General features: G+C 47.3%; 1 protein-coding gene across 2 annotated transcripts in view; it reads left to right on the top strand.

Annotated features, from left to right (window-relative positions):
• Positions 1-12,984: 12,984 nt before the first annotated feature.
• The window catches only part of ZCCHC14 (zinc finger CCHC-type containing 14), a 53,539-nt gene continuing 45,008 nt past the window's right edge, over positions 12,985-21,515 (top strand). The window contains exon 1 of one of the 2 annotated variants that reach the window (XM_064459722.1): positions 12,985-13,646. In XM_064459722.1, the coding sequence (XP_064315792.1) occupies positions 13,083-13,646 (564 nt within the window). In that variant the 5' untranslated portion in view covers positions 12,985-13,082. The remainder of the gene's footprint in view (positions 13,647-21,515) is intronic. The other variant, XM_064459724.1, reaches the window with a different exon arrangement.

The raw sequence follows: 21,515 nt of genomic DNA, 5'->3' as shown, positions 1-21,515 counted from the left end.
TTCGCCACGAGTTTGAACAGATCTGGGATCTCACTCCGTCTGCAACGGGCATCTGTTTCAGTGTCCCAAAAAGACCTCTTTAAACAAGAGCAGGCTGCCCATGGTTTTCATCAGTCTCAAGTATTTCCTATGTTTATTTTCTTGGCCAAGCCCCAGATTTGCCAATTGCTGTGCTGTACACTCTGCTGGCCTGCGCTCCCTCCGATGTAGTCAGACGTCGTGAGTATTTTCCCTTCCTATCCTAAACTGCTGAGCTGTGCCGCTCTGAGCTGTGAGTCTCGCCCCATGCTCCTCCCCACATACCTCTGGTTTATATTTACTCTACAAAATGCTTCGGGATCGTTTTGGGAAGAAAGACGCTTCAGCAGTGTAAGGTAACACCATCTTTCAGTGGCTCTTTCCATGAGGATGTGACTGCAGCCCGGGAATTTGCTATTCCCGTCCCATGAAATCAGAGTGCTTCAGAGGTATGAGAGGGACTGGAGACTTGGGTGGTGAGTTTCTTCTTGCGCCATGGCCACGGCAGCAAGGCAGCAGCCGGAGACGAGCTGCCCATGGAGGTCCGCCTGTGCTCCACATGGACCGCATGTGAACCAGAGTTTCCATCCTTGCGACAGCGGGGAAACCACTGTGACCAAAAGGATGGCCTCAGCAAACACGAGCACTTAGACAAAGTTTTATTGCAAAACTGCTGTCTCAGACAAGTCACTTGCTCTTTTACCACCCCTGTTTTTTTCATTTGTCACCCAAAAATAATTGCTGGCACATGATGCTAACTTTTGGGTCCAGAAGGACTAGCTTCCTCCCAGAGCTGGGAGAACAACAGGCCGTGTGCTGGCTGCTGACATTTCCCTCACCAACCTGGTCAAGACACTGCTGCTCCTGCTTTACACTGAAGTCCCAGGCAGGAAAGCACAGATCAGTCTTGCACCAGCCTCAGGGTCAGCCCTTCATCCCATCTGCTCTGAATCACCCCACTGCGGTGGGACAGGAGCAGACGGCTCCAAACCCTGAGCCACGTTGGCTGAAGTCCACAGGAAAAGCTGTCAGCATGTGACAGAGCCAAGCAGCACTGGGCTTTGGGATCTAGACACACTAGCCCTCCCGTCCCATCACGGCTACTACCTATTGCCTTCCAGCCACCGATCCTGAAAAGCTTCATATCCCCTGGTTAACTTACCCAACAGGAAGCCACATGCCCCAGAAGAGGACTGTGCTGGACCAGCAGATGGGGAAAGCGAGGCACGGGGATGGATCTGCCCAGCATTGCACCGTGAACCACCGCAGAGGCAGGCCAAGGACAAAGATGCCTCCCAGTCCAAGGATTCATCTTGCTTTTTCCATGCGTGAGCACCAGCGTGGCCCCCTGCAGCTGCACCAGGCATAAAGACAGGAGCGAGTGGCCCACGTGTGGCCATCTCAGCTCTTTCCTTCGGTGGCCTTAGAGGCAGAAACAAGAGCCAGGGTCTTCACGCTGCTGAGAGCAGCTAACTGATCTGAACATCTTCGCTAACACTCTTCCCACAAAACTACAGATCTTGGAATTGTTTTTCCAAAGTTCAAAACTAAAAAAGGAGTCTTTAAGCCTGCTCTGCCATGCTCTCTCCCAAAGTCTGCACTCCTTTTCAAGAGCCTAACTTGGGAGGACTGGGTTGCCTTCCCTTTTTAAAAATTCATCTTACGTGTTTAATCGCATGCTGTTAAGACTCATATCCTAATTTCTTTGGACTGCCATTTTTTTTAACCCCATAGATGGTTGTGGCTAATAATATAGCAACACCTGTGTTGAGAAGGGGAGACCAAGTCCCGCCGCTTGCTTCAGTGGTCAAACACACTGCACTTTGAGAGCTGGAGAGCTGCACACACCCTGCCAACCAAGGAAGGATTAAAACAGTGCTGGGTGTCTGCTGCATACAGCGCAGACCTGAGGCTATTCTGCCCCTCCAAAGTGGAATCTCTGGGATGGAGAAGCGGCTCCTTTTGATAACTGGGCGGTTCGTGTCATACCTGAGGTTGGGTGATTTTTGGCAGGCTCAGACTAGAAGACGTGAGCCCCATCCTTCGCTGTCTGTCCTCACCACTAGACCCAGAGCACAAGAGATAGCCATACAAACTATTTTTTCCTGCTAGAGCTATCACCTGTTCTTTCATTTTTTGTGGTTAATACTTGGGGTTTGTATGAGGATTTCCTATTCAAGTAGCGCCCAGAATCCCTTGGCGGTGTTGAGATCCCATGCTCTCCAAGTTCCGTTCTTCAAAACACCCATCTTCCTGGTAAAACACCCACCATGCAGAGGAGATCCAGGAGAGACCCCTGACATTTCACAGTTGAAGGGCTGGGAAATGCTGCAGGAAGGTTTTCCTTTTCTGAGAAGGGACTGATGACGCAGGGGCCACCCTGACAAGTGTCAGTCACCTCCTTTTCCTTGCAAGCATCCAAAAGGATGCCGCAACCCCGATTATGTGTGTTTTGGGTCTAACAACCCTAGTTTCCAGGCTGAGCAAAGCCAGCTCTTTGCACGTCTCTCCTGTTGTCACTACCTCCTATATAGAGACAACCTAAAGTGGGGAACGCTGGACTTGACCCAAATCTCATCAGCACCAGATGAAGCCCAGTAAAGGCCTCTCCCATCCCCAGCTGATGCTCCTGCTCACGCACAGCAGTGTGAGGAGGGCTTCGTCTCACTGAGTTTGCTGCGGGCTCTCACCTGCCCATGTGCTTTTGATTTACAGCTGCCCCATCAACCCTTCCCCGTCGCATTTCAGCACGGCAGTCCAGTTACTTTAGTTGGTCTGCTTGGGCAGTACAATGATCGGGTGCCCAAAATGGGCACGATTCGCCTGGTCCCAAAATGTACAGGACAAAGTCACGTTTTCCATGATTTCTGGGGTCTGCAGCAACAGTAGGTTCCTGGCACCCTCTAATGGAAAAGATAAGTCACTGAATTACTGTTCCCTCGGTCTGTGAGTCTTGGCTCCTGCGTTTCTATTTTTAATCTAATATCACAGTAATAACTTCTAGCCAGGCACGATACACCCCGTGCCAGCACGGACCGGGAGAATGCGCTGAACAAATGTCAAGGCTGCTCTGGGGAAGGAGAGGCTGCCTGGTGATCGCGCCCCACGCCCCGGACGCCAGGGCGCACAGGGATTGCTGCTTTACTTATGGAAATGCAAGGCAATAGCTAATCAGCTCTGACATTTGTGCCTTGTTCGTGAATTTAAGACACACGCTAGTGGGCTAGTCTTGTTACATTGCCTGTCCTTCCCTTTCCCCCTCCTCTCCCTTGGCCACATCAATAGGGTGGCATTTTCCAGGATGTTTTTCCAAGCTTGGCAGCCTGGGAGCATCTCAAATCTCTGCTCAGGTTAGACTGGGCTCTGGATTGTCAGAAATTCGTAAACAGAATTACTGTTTGAATTATAAGGTTATTTTAAAGCTTAGCTCTTGCTAGAAAGTGACACCCATCGCCAGAGAAGTTCTGCACGCAGCCCTTTGGCAGAGCTCTCGAAAGATTTGGGGGTGGGGGACACCTGACATTTACAGGCACAGAAACAGCCGGGGTGGTGGCAAGCACAGCGTTCCTGCGATGAGCCAGCAGCCTCGCGCAGGTCACGGCCAGGCGGAGGGGGCGTCATGCTGCCGGCTTTTGGCATCTCATGCAGGAGCTTGGCTTCGGGCTGAGGATCCTTAGATGGGCCATGGGGAAGGACTGTTTTTTCCTTGGGTGGCTCAGTGAGATCCCTGCCCCAGGTAAGGCATGGCATTTCTGCCATAGCTGACTTGCCAATAGAGGGTGCGGAGTAGGACCCAGTCCACCAATCATGCTCTTGTCCTTTACACACTACACCCAGAGATAAATAAAATAATTTAAATAACTGTTTAATACAGTAAAATGTAATTTCTAGGAAACACCTATCCACGTTGGTCTCAAAGCTCTGAATTTATCGCAGTGTGCAAGAGGTCTGCAAACTTAGCACCGTGTAAGGTGGTATTTTTCTCGGCAAAAGGCTCCAAAAACAATGAAAGTGAAAGAAAAAAAGCAAACTGCCCCGAGCCTGGCAATATGCCATTGCCGACACCCAGAGTTTGACACCCCGATAGCTACCCGTGCATCTTTTGCCTCACAACAGAGAGCAAGAACCAGGCTGCAAAGCACCAGATCACAAAAAAGCATAGAGGACCGGTATCCCCTGAGGGCTGCTGAGACCATCAGATGTATTTTACTGGCAAGTTTAAGGCACAGTTGAACACAGACCTCTGGAAGTGAAAGCTAGTACTCAAATTCAGCAGGTCTCTTCTAAAATCCCTTTAAAATCCTTTTACTTTTAGAATCCCAGTTTCCACAGCAACAAGACACACAGCTCTCTGCGGAGTTTAGGGCTATAAATAAACCCTAGATCTATAGTTGTGATATTAGCTATGAGGGCTTTAAAAAAATTGCATGGGGTAATGAAGCGAGAGGATCAGTGCTGAAAGGAAACAAATTTAATGAGGAAAAGATGGTTCCTAACTCGGTTTAGAGCGTAGCTTTGAACAAAGGAAAACCGGCAAAACACACCGCCTGGTAAGATCCTGCCTTTGCTAAGGGTCATATTGATTTCAATCGAATTGTTGGAAGAGGTGCCTTGCAATCTTCATTTTACATACGTTTAAACTCTGTGTTTAATTGGTCGTCTTGAAAAAGAAGGAGAAATGGCCATTAGCCATTGTTTTCACAGCCTTGCTGTTCCTGGGGAAGCAATTAAGCAGCTAACGATGGGCCAGATTTTAACAGCCTCCTGCATATTGAACCTTGCCTGCCATACCAGTGACTCCACTGGCTCTGCTTCAGAGAGCGTCCCTATTTAGAAAAGGACTTCTACGTGTGCTAACTTTAAACACATATTTTAATCCTAATTGCCTTCCCGAACTGGGACCGTTGGCTGCTGCGAGACTGCCTGCAGGGGAAGATGTTATTCCATGAGACGCAGTCAGAGGGCAGGAATTTGGTCTGCTGGATCTAAAGAAGTGCTGTCCTTACCCCTTGACATCAGCCTATAAACAAAGACGCAATCCCATAAGGAAAGATAAATATTAGCTGTCTTAGAAGCAAAGAGGAAATTAAATAACTATCACATGGCATAAAAACAAGCTTGTCAGGGGAGAGAGAGCTGGTGGTTTTGAGCTTGCAAAACAGATTTGTATATAGTAGTGAGGGGAAGGAGAAGAGGAAGGAGAAGAAAAGAAACACAAATCAAAAAGTTATTTGGAGTTTCTTCTCTTAAAGACAGACGGTCCATGTTATTCAGATGTACCGCGTGTCACCAGTTTTCTGGTGTTTGTTATTTTAAGGACGGTCTTAGGAAGAAAATAAATTCCACTCTAAGGTTCCATTATATCCATTTTAGGCAGTCAGTGGAGCGAAGCCCAAAGAGCCGGGCTGTGGAGATTCCTCCAGGCTCAGCTGGTGGGACATCCTCTGCTCCCTTCCCAGCAGGCAATTTTACTGAATTGCTGGGAAGGAAACCCACCAGCAGCTCCACCTTGGTTGGGTCAGGCTGGGGCAGAAACCCACCATCAGCACCGTGGAGCTGCTTTGCTGCTGCTCGCCGAGGGATCAAAAGAACTGGGAGAAAAAAGGACGTCTGTTATGACATGGATAGACTTGGGCAAAATTTGCATGTGTCTGCATGTAAATGGGAAGTCACTACCCGGCCATAGTCCCCAGCGAAGACACCTCTGCCTTGGGCTGGGGGAGAGAAGGGCTCTGCAGCAAGGCTGGGGTAATCCATTTAAAGGTGAACCCTACAAGTTCAACCCCAGATCTGAATGTCAGGCTGGGTTCTCCCTAGCCTTATCACCAGCAGGAAAGATCATGTGGATGATGGTCTGCAGTTGTGCCTCTCCCCATTAACTGGCTTTGCAACCCAGACTAAAATAGGAAGCGGAATGACATTGCAGTCTCCCGTGAGTGACACCAGAATCAGGTTTTGCTTCTCCTGAAGGTGTTGCCTTGCCCATGGTAAGAAAAGCAAGCCATAAAGCACGTTATTCTGGTCACTAACACAAGTGGTCTGATGGAGAGACCCATGCAGGCAATACCGTGTGTTATAAATCTGTTACCTGTGTGTTATAAATCTCAAAGCAGGGCAAAGCAGTCTGCTGTTGAGGCTGGTCTTACACGAGGCAGCTCTGACAAAGGCACACGCACCAGTTCGAACTGATGTATTTTTCTAACATCGCCACATTCAGAGCAAAACTGTGCTGTAGGAACTTTTTGGTGGGAGAGAAACACCGTAAACATTATCCTTACAAAGGGAAAAAAAAACCCATAAATGTCCAGTTGCAAATTCTGGGCTCAGAGTGCAAACATTTAATTCTTGCACCTTCTGCCCTAGTGACCATTCTGGATTGATTCATATTTTCCAAAAGGCTTTCAAGCTCCTGTGCCCCTCGGTGTCACCTTGTCTGGATAAAAGCAAAGCAAAAGAATACAGAAGAAAAACCTTCCACTGCAGAGAACACATCGGGCATAACACACACACTCTGGGACCGACGGCACGTTTCTTTTCCTGCGATTAATTGATCATCGAGACGGACAGATTAGAAGTAGCCCTTTTAACAGAAGACACAAAAAGTTGGAATCAATAAGCAATAGTCAAAGGGGAAAAAAAAAAAAAGTCATTGCAGAGGAAGCCGGCACCAGGCCCATTCTCCGAGGGCTCTGTCCTGCTCCCACTGAAATCAAAAGGAGTTCTGGAGCTGGCTGCAGTGGAACAGGAACAGTCCTTAAGGCACTAATTAGTACAGCTGGCTGAATAATGCATAATGAACAGTTCATTCAGCTAATTTCATCTCTTTTTCTATTCATGAATTGCCTGTGAACCAATCCCAATTTTCTCATTTTGGTCATCATTCAGAAGTTATTTGTGGGTTTCTTCAGGAAATCATCCCTAGCGTGCAATTCCAGCGCGCATAGCGACATGTAAATATTAGAGGTTTGCGCAGAAGCGTGTGAAGCGTGGGGCTAGCAGGTAGGGCAAATGACATTATCTCTCTTGCCCAAGCTGCTATTTCTGTAACCAAGTGTATCGTGAACTTCAAATGTTGCAAAGAAACACTGAACTTTACGTGCACACTCGGCAAATACTTGTGCCCGCTCCTTTTCTTCCTCGTGCTTTCTCCTTGAGCATTTTAAACTGTTTTAGCCGGTTAGTGGAATACTGATACAGAGAGAGGGGGGATATGATGTGAAAACAGCCCAAGGAATGTCACTGGAATAGTCAACAAATACTTCCAGACTTTTCTTTTCCAGCTGTAAAGTGATTTGGCTGTAGCCAAGAGTAAATTAACATTGTATAATGGATGAGAGTTGGAAGCAGCCTGCGGACAGGGGAGGAGAGCTCCGCTCCGGGTTGCTGCATGTCCCTGCCAGGCTGCCGGAGCAGCACCCTGCGCACAGGGCGAACGTGGGCTCCGGCAACCTGGCCCCCGACGTGGCAACAGCTGTGCTAGCTCAAGCAAAAGGAAACTGAAAACAATTGCAACACCCTCTTGTTTTGTAAAGAGTCACCCAAAATGTGACCTTTCTGGGGTGAGATTAAAGCAAGGAAGAATTCAGAGCAGGAATCGCAAGGAAATGACTGCCCTGCAACTGGGATGGTGGGGACAGGGAGGCTGTAGCTTCAGCAAAGGCTGAGACATCCCTGTCCTTCCAGCCACGCAGAGCAAGAGAGGGAGGGACAGGTCAAAGCACGAGCACCGAAAGACAGTGTTTCTTCTGCAGCAGTTTCTGAGACGGATGTAAGGAGAAAGGGAAGGGAACGGGGGAAAGCGTTTTTGGCAGCCAGGGACGGTGGATTTTCATGCTGAGGCAAGCCCCACGGGGAATCGCACAAAGCCAGAGGTCTGCCTGGCTTCTGGGGCCAAGAAGGGACGTGCCAGGGCTGTCCCGCAGGGGAAGGGACACGGGGGACGCAAGGGTGAGGGAAGTTCATGGCTGACTCGCACTTTGAGCTTTGAAAGGTGGCAGATGAGGCAGGGTGGTGATCGACCCTTACTCAGGGAGAGGCAAGTCTATCGCTTACGCCTTCGGCTGGAAAAAAGCCCTGAAAAATCCCTATTTAAAGACACGTCTGTGCCTGCCAGAGTCTATCGGCAGAGGGCAGTGACACTCACACGCACACGCGTGCATGCACACCCACATCCCCGACACATCACTGCCAGCCTTTAATCCACCCTGCTTTTGCTGCCGTCACACAGCAAGGACACCTTCCACCAACGCCGTCCAAACCAAACGCGTTCGGTTTATTATTTGAAAGGCGAACCACATGGGATGCTGCAGGCCCGACATCTGGCTTCGTTTTCTCCTTTTTTTCTTTTTTGCCTTTTCCCAAAGCCCACGTGATATTTTTCTATGTGCTTTAAAGCTGGGGTTTGTTTGTTTTTTCAAATCCAAGAGCTCCGATTTCAGCATCTGCGAGAAACCTTACAGGAAATAACCCGTGTGCACAGAAGTATTTGAGTAAATGTGCAACAGCAATATTTATCTTTCCCTTCCGTATAACGGCGCAGACGGCATGCAACGCTATTGCTTCTGTCTCTCACTGTGGCCCAGCAGAAAAGGAAACAGGGGAGTCTAGGATGGAGCTGCAGGATCAAAAAATTTCACTAAGTGGGGAAGGGGAATGGGGGAGGCAGACGCCTGGCAGTTCTACCAGGCGATGGGGAGCGAGGTTTTGGAAGAGGGCAGCCAGGAAGGGGATGTGGGGAGAGGCAGGGGATGATCAGCCGCGGAAACTTTGTGGGAGGCAGGACTGAGAGGAGGAAATGCAAGGAGGCAGTGCTGGGTGCCACAAAAGGAGCCAGAAGCTCCAAGGTGAAAGTCCACAGAGGCCCCACTCAGCCCACAGCTTGTCTGTTGGGTTTTATGGACATCGATTTACAGAAGAATGCTTTCTCTCAGCATATTGTCCTGGGACAGCACTCAGTCCCAGCAGAGAGGAGAGATGGCTTTGGGTGGAACTCATGCAAGGGAAGGATGCCCATCACAGCTAACTCATACCCTGCGAGACCGAGCCAGCAGCAGGTTCATCTATGGCTTTGCAAGTCATTTCGGGAGAAGACTTAGAATTTCCAGGTTTAATTTCTGGCAGAAGTGCGAAGATTTAAGCTGCATTTAGGAGGCCTGAAAATGCCAAGCATGCAAAAACCTCTGCCCGTTTAATGACAGGCGTTGAACAGCCTCCTAAAGGAACCGGAGAACTTTGAAAGGTGATAGGCAAAAGCTCTGAAAAGGTCCCAGTGGAGGAATCCTGTGGGCTGGGAGCACTGGCCATGAGCGAGATCTGGGTAACTCAACTGGCCTTTTAACCAGCAGCCTCCGAAATAAAGCTTCCCCTCTCGTTTCAGTGGTAGAGGTTCTTGTCTCCTGCTGGCTCTGTGGGTGCACAAAAAAGTGAAACAGCTCCTTTCACACATGACTCAGTTGCCCACCTCACATTGAATTATTTCAGTTAATTTTTATATGCTTTTGGACATTCCATGTTGCACTGAGTCAAACCCACATAAAGGAGAAATTTTCTTGGTGGATTTGGCTATGTTTGCTCGGACATGTTGTTTAAAGGAAACTAAACACTTGAGCCAGGCTCCTTGGTTAAACAGGATCGAGGAAATTCGAGTACAAGAATTCAGACCCTCAAGACAGCAGGCGAGAACTGAAGTAGATGTGTCCAGTGTTGAAGAAATGGACCGTCTCCCCTCTCCTGACTGCGACATTCAGTTACAGCCTCTGCACATTCTGAAAATACAAAAAGAGGAAAATAACTGCACTTTCGGTTGTGGTTGCTGCTTACTCTGACGAGAAATCTTCCCCAGCTGTTCGTCTCAAACACGCACAAGGAGAATTTACAGGATGAGAGAAGATGCAGGAAATGGGATGATCTGGGGATGAAACAAGGAGCCGGTTTTGGTGTCCCGAGGGCTGTGCTCTTGCGGGGAACGCGGCTGTACAGGCACCCCAGAACGACCTTCACTCACAACCTGCTGTCTTGAGCAAGTGGTAACACGAGCTCATACAAAGTTGATTTATCTTGCTGAGGACAGTTCCTTGCTTTGCCCGCTGGCTAGCCAGGAATTCTTGGTGGCTTGTGACAGAATTATATGTCATGCTCCTTTCGGTTTCCTCGGGCTTCACCCAAAGCCACTTCTAATCAGAGAAAGGGCTCCCACTTCGTATACTACACTTCAGATTAGAGTTTGTCTTACTGTCTGGCACTGAAGACAAACAATTTCCTCTCTGGCCGTAAACCACAGACTCGCTCTTCAGCAGCAAAAATTCTCATTCAAACTTTCATTTGGGCTCAGGCCTAGACCTGGTTCCCAGGCAGAAAAGTTTAAACTTTCAGCTTGCTACAGGCCAGGCAATCATCAGATACCTGACTATGAGCACAGCATAGTGCTTTCAGGATGGATTAATGCTGGGATAGAGACACCAATGTAAGCAGAAAGGCCACCAAAGGGCTTGGCGTCCCTATGCCTACTGCCTGGCCTGTGCTTCCATTCAATGCAAACATCTCCTAAGGGACTGAGAGCACTTCCTCTGTTTTCTGCATATCCCTTCCTCTGAGGGACAATACTGGGCACGGCAGGAAAAGGAAGCGCATATGGTTTGCGCTCAGTGACGGATCACTACAAGGAAAGGAGATGGAGAGGCTGTGGGATTTTCAAGGACCCTCTCACAGCAGGACTCCGCAAAACAGAAGGAGACTTGTGTAGCTTTACAATATATGACATTATGCAGCCCCAGTAAGTGTCCTTTGACTGCTTACTCTTGCATTCCAGTAGGACCTCAATAAATGCAGTTGATAGTCTACGATATTCCACAGGGAAATAAAAAAGGATAAACTACCGGCATTTGGAATTTTTGTGGTGCAGCCGTTCGTCTTAGCAAGGTGTGTAATGAGATTTCCAATAAACCACCACCCAAAGGAATAAACGTTTTTCTCTTATACAATACCAACACAAGCGTTCATGCAACTCACCTGACACAAAGCAGCCCGCATTTGGGCATCGTGTACCTCCCATAAAGACCAGCTCAAGCCAAAATGCGATTGTGCTTATAAAAACATCAGCAGTGGCTTTTTCGTTTATCTGCGTTGCAGCGATGTTGCACCTGCTAAAATAAAAGATACGGTCCATCTTCCAAGGAGATTACAATAATATAAAAATCAAGTCTGGAATCATCCTTTGCCTGCCCGGGGCTGCATTTAAAAGTGTTATTCCTGGCCCGCTCCACTTAAAGATCTCCACCCGTATCAATTATCTAGTCGATGTGCAGTCTGGCCACTGGGCTACAACTGACGTGCAGCCGAGTCCCATGGAAAAACATCATGGGAAAAAAGAAATTATGTGTCTGCCTCTTGGCTGCCGGATGCCATCCGTAGGCAAATCTGAAGCCGATAAAGCTGCTTCAACACGTGCAATGCTACCCTGCTGTCAGCCAGAATCCCGGTTTAGAATGGAGAGTGGGAATGCAGAGTGGGTGGGGAAAATAACCATTTTAAGAGGGCTTTAGTGTCTCTTTTGTTTCTACACTGTATTTAAAGACAATTTTAAGTCAACTGACAAACTGGCCTTGAATGCAGCTTGGTTCGGTGAGGCTGCTCAGGCAACTGCTGGTGCCAGAAGCTTTACGGGGATGTTGGCATCCCGCACCCAGCCGGTGTCCCATGCCATGCTGCACCCATCTGCTCCACCCTTGAGCTCTTCGCCACCCTAGAACAACAGCTAAGGGAAGAGGGCATCGTAGCCATCCCCTTTTCTACTCCGCAAGGCTCCTCGTGGCTGAAACCAGGATGCTTTTGACAGGAAAGTCTGGGAAGAGGCTATTACCACACCGGAGGGAGCAAAGAGCACGGCTAGCGAGCGCTCTTGGAGTCAGTGGGGAAGGAATGAAGACAGGAATTTCATCCTTAATAAACCATTGAGGGGATGAAGCTGGTCAAACATGACTTAAAGTCAGTCAGGGCAGCGCTGGCCTGGCCGCAGGGACAACCCTTGCCCTGGGGTGGGGGACAGGAGCCCCAGGCCCGAATCAGCCACCACAACTTCTCTTAGAGGGGGTGGTTGTCTGGAGCTGGGCAAGGCACAGCGCGGCCCTGACGGGGGTCACCGCCTCAGCCCCGGCCTCCACGGGCAGCCGGAGCGCCCGCCCGCGTCCCCCCGCCCAAACCCACCGCAGCGAGCGGCCGCACACAAAAGGCGCCTGTTCCCGCCCCTCTCCTATTTAGCCGTCCTCTCGACCAATCAGCGACAGGGGAGGGAGTAAGGGGGAGGGTTATAAGCTGGCGATTGACAGCCCCTCGAGCCCCCTCTCCTGTACGCAAGGAAAGGGGCGGGGAGGAGTGCGCCAGCAGCCAATCCCTAAGTGCGAGTAGACGGCTCGACCAATCGGCAGGGCGGTGGGTGGGGCCCGCCGCGGGGTCAGGCCGGGAGTGAAGCCGCTCCGCCGCTCCTTCCTCTCTCTCCCCCCCTTCCCCGCTCCGCGGCCGGCTGGGACTGCTCACCGCGGGATCCCTCCGCCGCGCACCGTTCACGTCCCCCTCCGCCCGCTCGCTGAACCTTCCAGCGAGGGATTATTTCCCGCGGTTGTGGTGGTGGCGGCGGGGCGGCTCCGGCGGCAGCGGCGGGGCCCAGCGCGGCGGGACGGGCTTGCGCGGAGGATGGAGGCGACCGGCGCCCGGCTGAGAGAAGGAGCCGCCCCGTGAGGGAGGACGCGGGGAAGGCAGAGGCCTGCTCGGGGCCGCCGGGCCCTGCCGGGCGGGGACCCCGCGGCCAGGCCGCGCCTCAGCCTTCGGGCCTGCTCCCCCCGCGGCGCCGCCGGCGGCCACCCCCGGTGGGGCCCGGCCCGGCCCTGCCCGCCGCTGGGGGCTGCCCTCCGCGCCCCTCGCCGCCGGGCCCCCTCGCCCCCCGGGGGGCGGGTTTGCCGGGGGGGCGGGAGCGCGGAGGGGGCCGCTCGGGGGGTGTCGGGGCGCCGCCGCCCGGCCTCGCCGCCCCTAGCAGGGTGTGCTCCCTCCGGGCCGGGGGTAGGAGAAGCACCATGGTGGAGAAGCGGTGCCCGCGGCTGCAGCGGGACGGCGTGTACCGCTGGTTCTCCGAGCTGCCCTCGCCGCAGCGTGTGGAGTTCCTCTGCGGCCTCCTGGACCTCTGCATCCCGCTGGAGCTGCGCTTCCTGGGCGCCTGCCTGGAGGACCTGGCCCGCAAGGACTACCACTCTCTGCGCGACTCCGAAATCAAGGCCAACAACCCCGCTGACCTGGGCAGCCTCACCAACCTGACGGACGAGGTGGTACGCAGCAAACTTTTGGTCTCTCTCGCCCTGCTCGGGTCTGCCCACCGAGAGGCGGCTGGGGTCCTCTTCCGTACCCTCACCCATATCGATTCGGTCATCAACAACTATGGGCTGCAACTCAACGAGGGCCGCACTGGCGATGAGTTCCTGTTGCTCTTCACGATGGCATCCAACCACCCTGCTTTCAGCTTCCACCAGAAACAGGTGCTGAGGCAAGAGCTCACCCAGATCCAGAACATCATGGCCAGCACCAGCAAGAATCCCAGCACCTCTACCCTCAACACCATGGCAACCTATCCTGGCTGCCATAAGGTGGGTATCCTGCTTTTGCACACCGTAATCGCTCTGCTGCAGGGCACTGGGGTGTGTCTTCAGCTCGGATTTAAAATCTTGCCTTCAGTACGGGCGTTCTAGTGATAAATGGCAGCCAAGGAGACTGGCAGAGATCACTTGCTTGGTTGATGATGGGGAATAGTCAACCGAGGGCGAAAAGAGGAGGGGGGGTGCATGGAGTTTTTATGGGCTCGTGACATTTAAATGAGAAAGGGTTCACAAGCTGATCAACAGGCAGCTGTATAAACCTTAACTGATTTCTTCTGGCAATACATGGGCTGAGGGGGCAGTCCTGCCGGTTGCATGGATGACCAGTGATTTAGTAGGGAAACAAACATGTAATATCCCTAGATTTGGGAGCAAGCATCTCTTTAAAAGTTTCCCTGGAAGAAGTTGGAAAAGATCAGCTTTGGGAGTAGCTGTCCAGTGGCAAAGGCATCTTAGTGAATCTGGGTTTTGTTTAGATGAATGCGATGGCAAATGTTTTGAGTTTCTGGTACTAATCTCAAAGAAATACTGTGGTTTCCTGTCACCCTGAATCTCTCGGGTATTGATCCTGGTGTCAGTGGTTCACCATCATCAACTTGCTAGTGGTTCATTCAATTGCCAGCAATTAAGCTAGACAGTAACATTTTTAAGAGGTGCTGTTAGTAATTAGATGTGTTAGTGACTGCTGAAGAGCTCTTAGCCTGCTACAAATTAGGGAGTCAAAGTGTATTCTTGACTGAATTTAACCTGCTTTGAAGTTCAGACTACATACCAGCTAAGTGGGTGCGTGTGATCAGTTAAGGGGCTGTAGCTTCTCAGGATGTAGGCACTCAGTCAGCAAAAAAACCACGTTACCTTTCTCCGGGGAAAGATGGTGTGTACCTAAAGGCTGCAAAAACCCCTGCATTGGAGGAGTATCCTAACTAAATCTGTTTCAGTACAGATTCCATTAACTTGAGCATTGAATTTCAGACCGAGTTAGAAATGTACACTCGCTCTTCCCCTGAATACAATTTCCTTCCAATTTCATGTTTCTTTGAATGTTGCTGCTTTAACTGTAAAATTTAGATGAGTATTAGTAAACTTCATATTTCTCTTAATCTTCCCTTCCTATGTCTTTAAACAGTGCTTGTTCCTGACCTTCTGTTTTAAGGGGAAAGAACAGGGTATGGGAATACCTCTTTATTTGGTTTAAACCTCTACGTGAATAAAATGTAGATGGAAAGAATATTTCACACAGAATGTAGAAGGGTATAATTAAAACCAGAAAAAGCTTTTCAGATACTTAACTACTTGCAACTTCCCTTGTTCAAAAGATGCATGGACCCTAGGTTTGAGAGGAAAGACTGCAAATCATGTACAAGTTTTCCAAAATAAGATGAGCAAAAAAAGAAGATAAAATTACGCAGACAGGAACATTTTTTAGAGCACGCTTTCAAAGCTTCACAAATAGCGCATGATTTATGTAGCTGAAAAACTCCGGCACTATTTATGTCAATCTAAGATGGACGGAGAATCCATCCTACCATTTTTTGTGCCAGCAATAAGGCATAGAGGACAGTCACTTGATTACTGTGGGTTTTTTCCTCTTCTGGACTCATTGAGGGGTTGCCTCTTTAAAAGTACAATTTTTAAAAAATAAATTGGTGTCAAAGAGCACTGGTTACCTAGTACAGAATAGGTGAGAGGGCACAAAAAGGTGACTGCTTTTTTGACTGAGGACTCAGGACTCTGACTCAGGATTGCCCCACAGTGTCTGGAATACGCATTTTGTTTGAACAGATGCAGATTTCTAAGATGGTTAAATTGTTTTTGATGCTGATAGCCGGGTAATTTTGCTACTTTTAGAGTAAGCAGTTGGCTTAGAAGAGGAGTTGGATGAAGCGAGTGGAAAAAACAATGTCTTTTTCTCCATTCAGCCCCATTTAAATACGTACAAATAAATTCCAACACTGTGGGCTTAGATCTTGTGATGTTAGCAAGTTATGTTGTGACAATACTTGTGTTGTAACATCACCTAGAAAAAAAACACAATGCAGATGTCAAGAGAAAGTGAGCCGCGCTGGGCTGCCTCCTGCCAAGAGTCCTGCGCTCTTCATCCTCTTTGGAATTGGAGGAGAATTTCTTTCCCAGAGCCAGCACTCTCTCATCACTCCTGTTGCTTTACTACAGCTTGAGCTACACTAAGCTGGTACTTGAAGTCAAGGCTATGTGTTAAATGGTATGAATGCTGCTCCTGAATTCTCAAGGGCTCATCCTTAGAAAATGAGCTCGTGAAGTGGTCACTTTTTGAGGTCCTGAGGAAACTTTGGAAGCTGGAATGGAGTGGATGAGTAATGGCATGCAAATAGGGAACTCTCTGTGAGCAGGGCTAGTTATCCTTCAGCATTTCCCTTGTGCTGAGTATGGGAATAGGGACCGTCACTTGTGTGACTACCTGTTTTTCTGTACTAGAGGTCTGTTACAATTCCTGATGATTTATGTTTAACTTGTTTATTTAGGGAGATGCAACAAAAAAGTTGAACAGTCCTCTTTGGTTTCTTTGCAGAAACAAATGGCAGTGTGCTGCTTCTGCTTAGTCAGGCCTATTAAAATATGACCCAACTTGATATTAGCTACAACTTTTTTCCAGAGGATTGGAGCTTGCAATCCTCTTTCCATCTCCTAGCTCTTGCACATCTTACAGTGAAATCTCTCAAAAATAAATTGTGTATAACAGTGAAGAGAACAAACAGTTGACACAAAATTACTGTAAACACTTCATGATTCTTTGAGTTGCTTTGGGGTAGGTGACCACGTTTAAAGTTGGTTAGTGATGCAAACAGCTGCTTTTTGCTGTCTCTTACTGTCTGCAGTTGCTGACTACAAGGAAGCGCAAAGCAGCTAGCTGCCCGTATATTTTTGCTCTAATTTGTGCTTTTTGAGATTACTCTTGGATTATATGAGTCTTAACTTTACAGGCAAAGGTGGCTGTGGCTGGCTTTAAGTAGGTCAGTAACTTTAGATTCATGGTTTCTACTTGATAGTACAAAATGAACATTGTTTCCCTGCCCTGTGTAGGGAGAACGCTGCCCTCTCTACAGCAGGCTATTGCTTTAGTCTCTGCGAAGATGATCGTTTCTGCCCCTTGTTTTGTCCTGTATTTTTCTTCTGGTTTTGAATGGTGCCAACGCTTACAGGTTTTGGGTCGTGGATTCTTCAAACTTTATGCTTGTAGGCATAAAATCAAAGGTGCTTGTAGAGCTTTTAAAATTTTAAACAGTGCAAATTGTCTTCAAATGAAGCCCAGGCATATATCTAAAGAATCAGGTCTTTAAAAACTTCTGATCCTGGGATTAACTGTAATGGGGTTATTTTTAACTGGGAGCGATGCAACTGAGTTTTCAGGCTGGTTTTGTACCTTAAGATGCCTGCCTGTTCAGCTATCTTCTACACCTTTGCCACAAAGGAGGTAGAATGGTTTTCTGGCCCAGGGCTTAGAGCCTAGCATCTGAAGGCTCATTTCTGTGCTCATGTGTAGTGCTTAGAGCCGCAAACTGCTGCTCTCCTTGTAGAGGAGGTGGAGCTGGAAGCATCAGGGTACATGAAAGCCTGTAGCCAAATGTCTCCTGCTGTTTATGTACGAGTCCAGGTACTTTCATAGGCAAATTGCAACTGCTGAATTTGTGACCCACTGAGAAGGGAGAAATGCCTCAAAACTGTCTCCCAACATCTTGAACAACCTGTTCAAGACTTCTGTTGCGTAGAACTTGTGAAAAGTAATATCTTTTTTAGTTATAGGTGAAAAACTTAATGTTTTTATTCATTCTTGGTTGTTTTGAGGCTGTAGTGCTGCTGTCTTTACAGAACCCTTAGGCCTATGCCTTGTAGATAACGGCATAACAGGACCTGCTTAGATACTGGCACTCGCCTAGGCATAACAGTATGAATCTCTGCACGGGCTAACTTCTCTCAAATCTACATGTTTTAGTAACACTGAGGACATAATTTCCAGAACTAGAGGAAAAGTTATGAATCTGTCACCCTGTATTTCTTGGAGTTGTTTCATCTACTCATTGAGATCATTCTGTAAAAACAGGGAACTAAGATAATGCTTTGGCTGCTTCGTGCCTGCTCTTCAGCGCGGTTAGTGCCGTGATCTGGTTGTGGCTTCAGCTGCAGAACCAGGGTCATAAATAGTAGGTCTGACTACAGTTTGTTCGCAGCTGAAAGGAAATAAGAGTCAGTGACACTGTAGTTATGTGGCTGTTTTCAGGCTGATACCTTGTGAATGGGAAAAAGGGCTCTTGCCTAGTCAGCTTCCAAATACTGCACCAACGGCTATTTCAGGTTTATAGCATAAGATGCTATTTTTCACCTGCACTAATTCCATAGGCTCATCTAAAACTTAGAAATGACTAAAGACTCTGTATTGGGAGCTGTGTAGACCTGATGTTCTCAGGGGTCCTTTTCAAAGTCCTTCACCCTCCTGCACTGTTTGCTACAGGTGATTGAAGTTACATACACCATCTTTTGAAATATTCAGGGATTTTTATTTCATCTGTGGAATGATGAGCTGGAAAACTATTACTTTTTGGGTTGAAACTGAGTCCTTAAGTACTCATGGAGAAGCAATCTAGCTATTAAGTGATCTATCTTGGCTGCCTTTATGGCTTTTATGCAAGCTTTGCAGGGATAGAATAAATTGTGAAAAACCTAATTTTTGGCCTCCTAACCCAGCTATTTCATAGCTTTAGTAGATTACCATGTTAATAGCGGTTGCTAGCTGGGATTAGAGGTGTTTACTCACTGATATCAGTAGTTGCTGTCTCAGGAATGATCTCATTTTCAAAAACACACGAATCTAACCTTGGGAGCTGTAGGGGCAGGTCTTGTAGCTTCCAGCGGGTGACATGTGCCAATCTTTGCATGTCCTTTTAGTATTCTGGGTACTTGAACAACACGGATTACACACGCCTCTTGATGTCCCAGTTAAGAAATGTGAGGCTTCCAGTTCTGGCTCGTTTCTTACTGATATTCTTGTCTGAAAGTTTTTGTGACTCTGTTAAAATGGTTCAGTCTCAAATCTGTGATATTTCCAGAAATGAGCTTAACATGTAAAGGAAACCTTGGAAGACAATGATCTTGTGTAGGAACGGTGTTAATTACCAACTAATTCACTTTGCCTGATCGTATGTTGCAGGATGAATTTGTATTTAAGAACCTAAATGAGTTTTGAGTTTCCTTGGGAAATGAAGTGTACATCCAAACATCAGGCACAGAGCAGCCAAAAAATTTGTGTTGAGCTAATAATGATGATGTTTTTTCCGTGAACTGTTTTCCCATTTTTTGCACAGGCTGAACGAAGTTTTTGTTTTAACAGTGCGTTCCACTTCACTTTTTTAATTTACTTTTTTTTCTGCTAATCACCTTGTAACTCTTAGTTCTCAGTTAAGCAACGATGAAGTAGGCCTCATCTCTTCTGGAATAAAAATGCCTATGGTAAGGTGTTGGATGTTTTGAACTGTACCAGACTTCAGACTGGTTTAACTGAATCAGTGTACAAGCTGTATGCAGGTCCTGCTTGGAAAAGCGGAGCCAGCAGCAGTTAACCACACCTAACAAGCATTCCAGTGTCTTAACTTCAAAGGTACTGAACAGCACCCTTGTTTGGAAGTATTTAACCATTTGGTTTAGCTTTTTTTAAATGTTGGAATTGCTAAAACTGAGATCCTGTCATCTTTTAGCTGGATATCAGGTATAGGGCTGCATCTTTCTAGCAGGGTAGAGCTCCAATTCTTTTATGGGCTTCAGTGCTGCAGTACCAGTGATACCTTTCTGTGCTCGTCTATATTCAAATACTGCAGTGTCCGTTTTACTACTTGCTCTCAAGTGCTTTTTCTCCTAAAACAAGGCAAATATAGGAATGCTATTCCCAAGAATATAGGTAAGAGCTGTTGTGAATACACAGAATCTTATTCTAGAAAAGCTAGATCTAATTTGTCTGTAGAAATGAGAACCATTGTCATGTTTAAACTAGAATTTGACTTTATTCTTTGGCAAAAGAATTGCAGCAAGTTGAATTGAAGTTGTTCCCTATTTAGATTTGAAATGGGTATTGAATCTAGCAGAGCTGTTGATACAGTGCAGATCAGTATTTCTTTGCATGGCTTTTGTAATGGGCAAACATCTAAATTCCTTGCTCTTTCCTCAGTCTAAAATAGGATTTTTTTTCTTTGGTCCCATTGGTATGATTATCCAATAATAAGCATTCTTTTTAACAGGTGTTCTGGCCAGTATAGGGTTTCAGGATTTTGGTAAATAGCTGAAGTGATCCAGAAATAAGATCTATTACTTAAAAGTAAGATCTTAATTTTAATGAAAGGCCTGCCAAGTCATGATGATAAATAGTGAAAGTGAACATTTTTCATGCATATTATGAATTATTTTTCAGGGTCTTTGTTTTTCCACTGTAACTAGTTTTATTACACTCAAGCCATTACTTAAGTGGATATTGAGGGGGGAAGGAGGGAGAAATACAGGTCAGTGAATTTGTGACTTGTCAGACAACTTCTGCCAACCTTGTTAATATGTGAATTGCTGCAGAAGAGACCCGAGTGACAATGAACCATTCTACTGGGGAAAGGCTATGGTAGCATTGCTTGGATTATATTTTGTTGGATTTTAAAATTGCTGCTTTGACTATCTTTTTACCTCCTAAATGTAGGTACTGGCCCCGTGGGGGCTATTTCCCGCCTGTATGCTGGCAATGTAAGTATGGTAGCTCTAAAGTCAACATCATGTTTTAAAGGCAGATGTCATTAAGGGCCGAAGGCTTCTAGAGCAGATAGGACCATGTTACACTTTGAATTCTCTTGGGAAGTTTAAGGTAACCTTTCCTTCTGGTGGCTCTGCTTTTAGCTTGTGGTAGCATCCAGGTGAAGAAACAGGGCCATACTTGTATATCAGTGCTGAGATACAGAGCAGTAGTACCTCTTTCAAGGTCTGGTTATAAGCAGTTACCTGTTCTGATTTTGAGGTGGTTTTAAGAATTGGTTTGTAAAATTGAGATTTGATTTCTTTTTGTTTTGAAGGAAAAATAAAATACCTCTCTTGTCATTTATCTTTTTTGAAATATGCTTGGTGCAGCAGCAGAATAGAATTAAAGTGCCTTGAATTAGCATCGAGTGAGTGAACTGGTTGCCCTTGCAGCCTGTCCAGTAAGCTGTCGTAAATCACGGAAGATCAGGTAGATGAAACAGGCTGTTGTTTTGTAGCTTATTTGTATTAATACTTGGGGTTTTTCTGTTGGCTTTAATAGAGAGTTTTCCCTTTAGAGTTCAAACTTTAACTCAGTCTGACTTTTCAGTGGGAAATCCCACATATTCTGGCTTCTTGGCAAACTCACAAGGTTAACTGTTGGAGACTGTGGTGGTGGCAGAGGAGTGCATTAGCTAATATCAAGAATTCTGAAACGTCTTTGCAGAGCGCAGCTTTGCTTGTTTGGCTGACAGGGCGAGTGCACGTCTTTGCACAAACTACAGTTTGCCAGATGTTTTCAAATGCTGCTTTTGACTGTCTGGAATGGCGAACACGCAGCGCAATGTAGTTAAACTCCAGTTACTCTATCGTAGATTTATGTTCCTAGTATTAACAGAGTAGTCACAATTTTTTAAGCAAAGGATTTTTAGTGGAAATGACTTAGACCAAAAAAGCCTGGGTTGTATTTTATAGACTATCTGCTCTACTGGAGCTCTAATGGAGCCTTGTAGCAGGTGTGATTGTCCTGTAGCATTTAAGTACTGCATGCCTCATTTCATTCCAGTAATAGTCTCATAGGACAAAAGCATCTGATCTATTATCCCATTATACTGTGAATTG

Source organism: Phalacrocorax carbo, chromosome 8, assembly GCF_963921805.1.
Source record: "Phalacrocorax carbo chromosome 8, bPhaCar2.1, whole genome shotgun sequence".
NCBI classification, from domain to species: domain Eukaryota; kingdom Metazoa; phylum Chordata; class Aves; order Suliformes; family Phalacrocoracidae; genus Phalacrocorax; species Phalacrocorax carbo.
The sequence above is the reverse complement of the archived record's forward strand: the minus strand, read 5'-3'. Positions and strand labels throughout refer to the sequence as shown.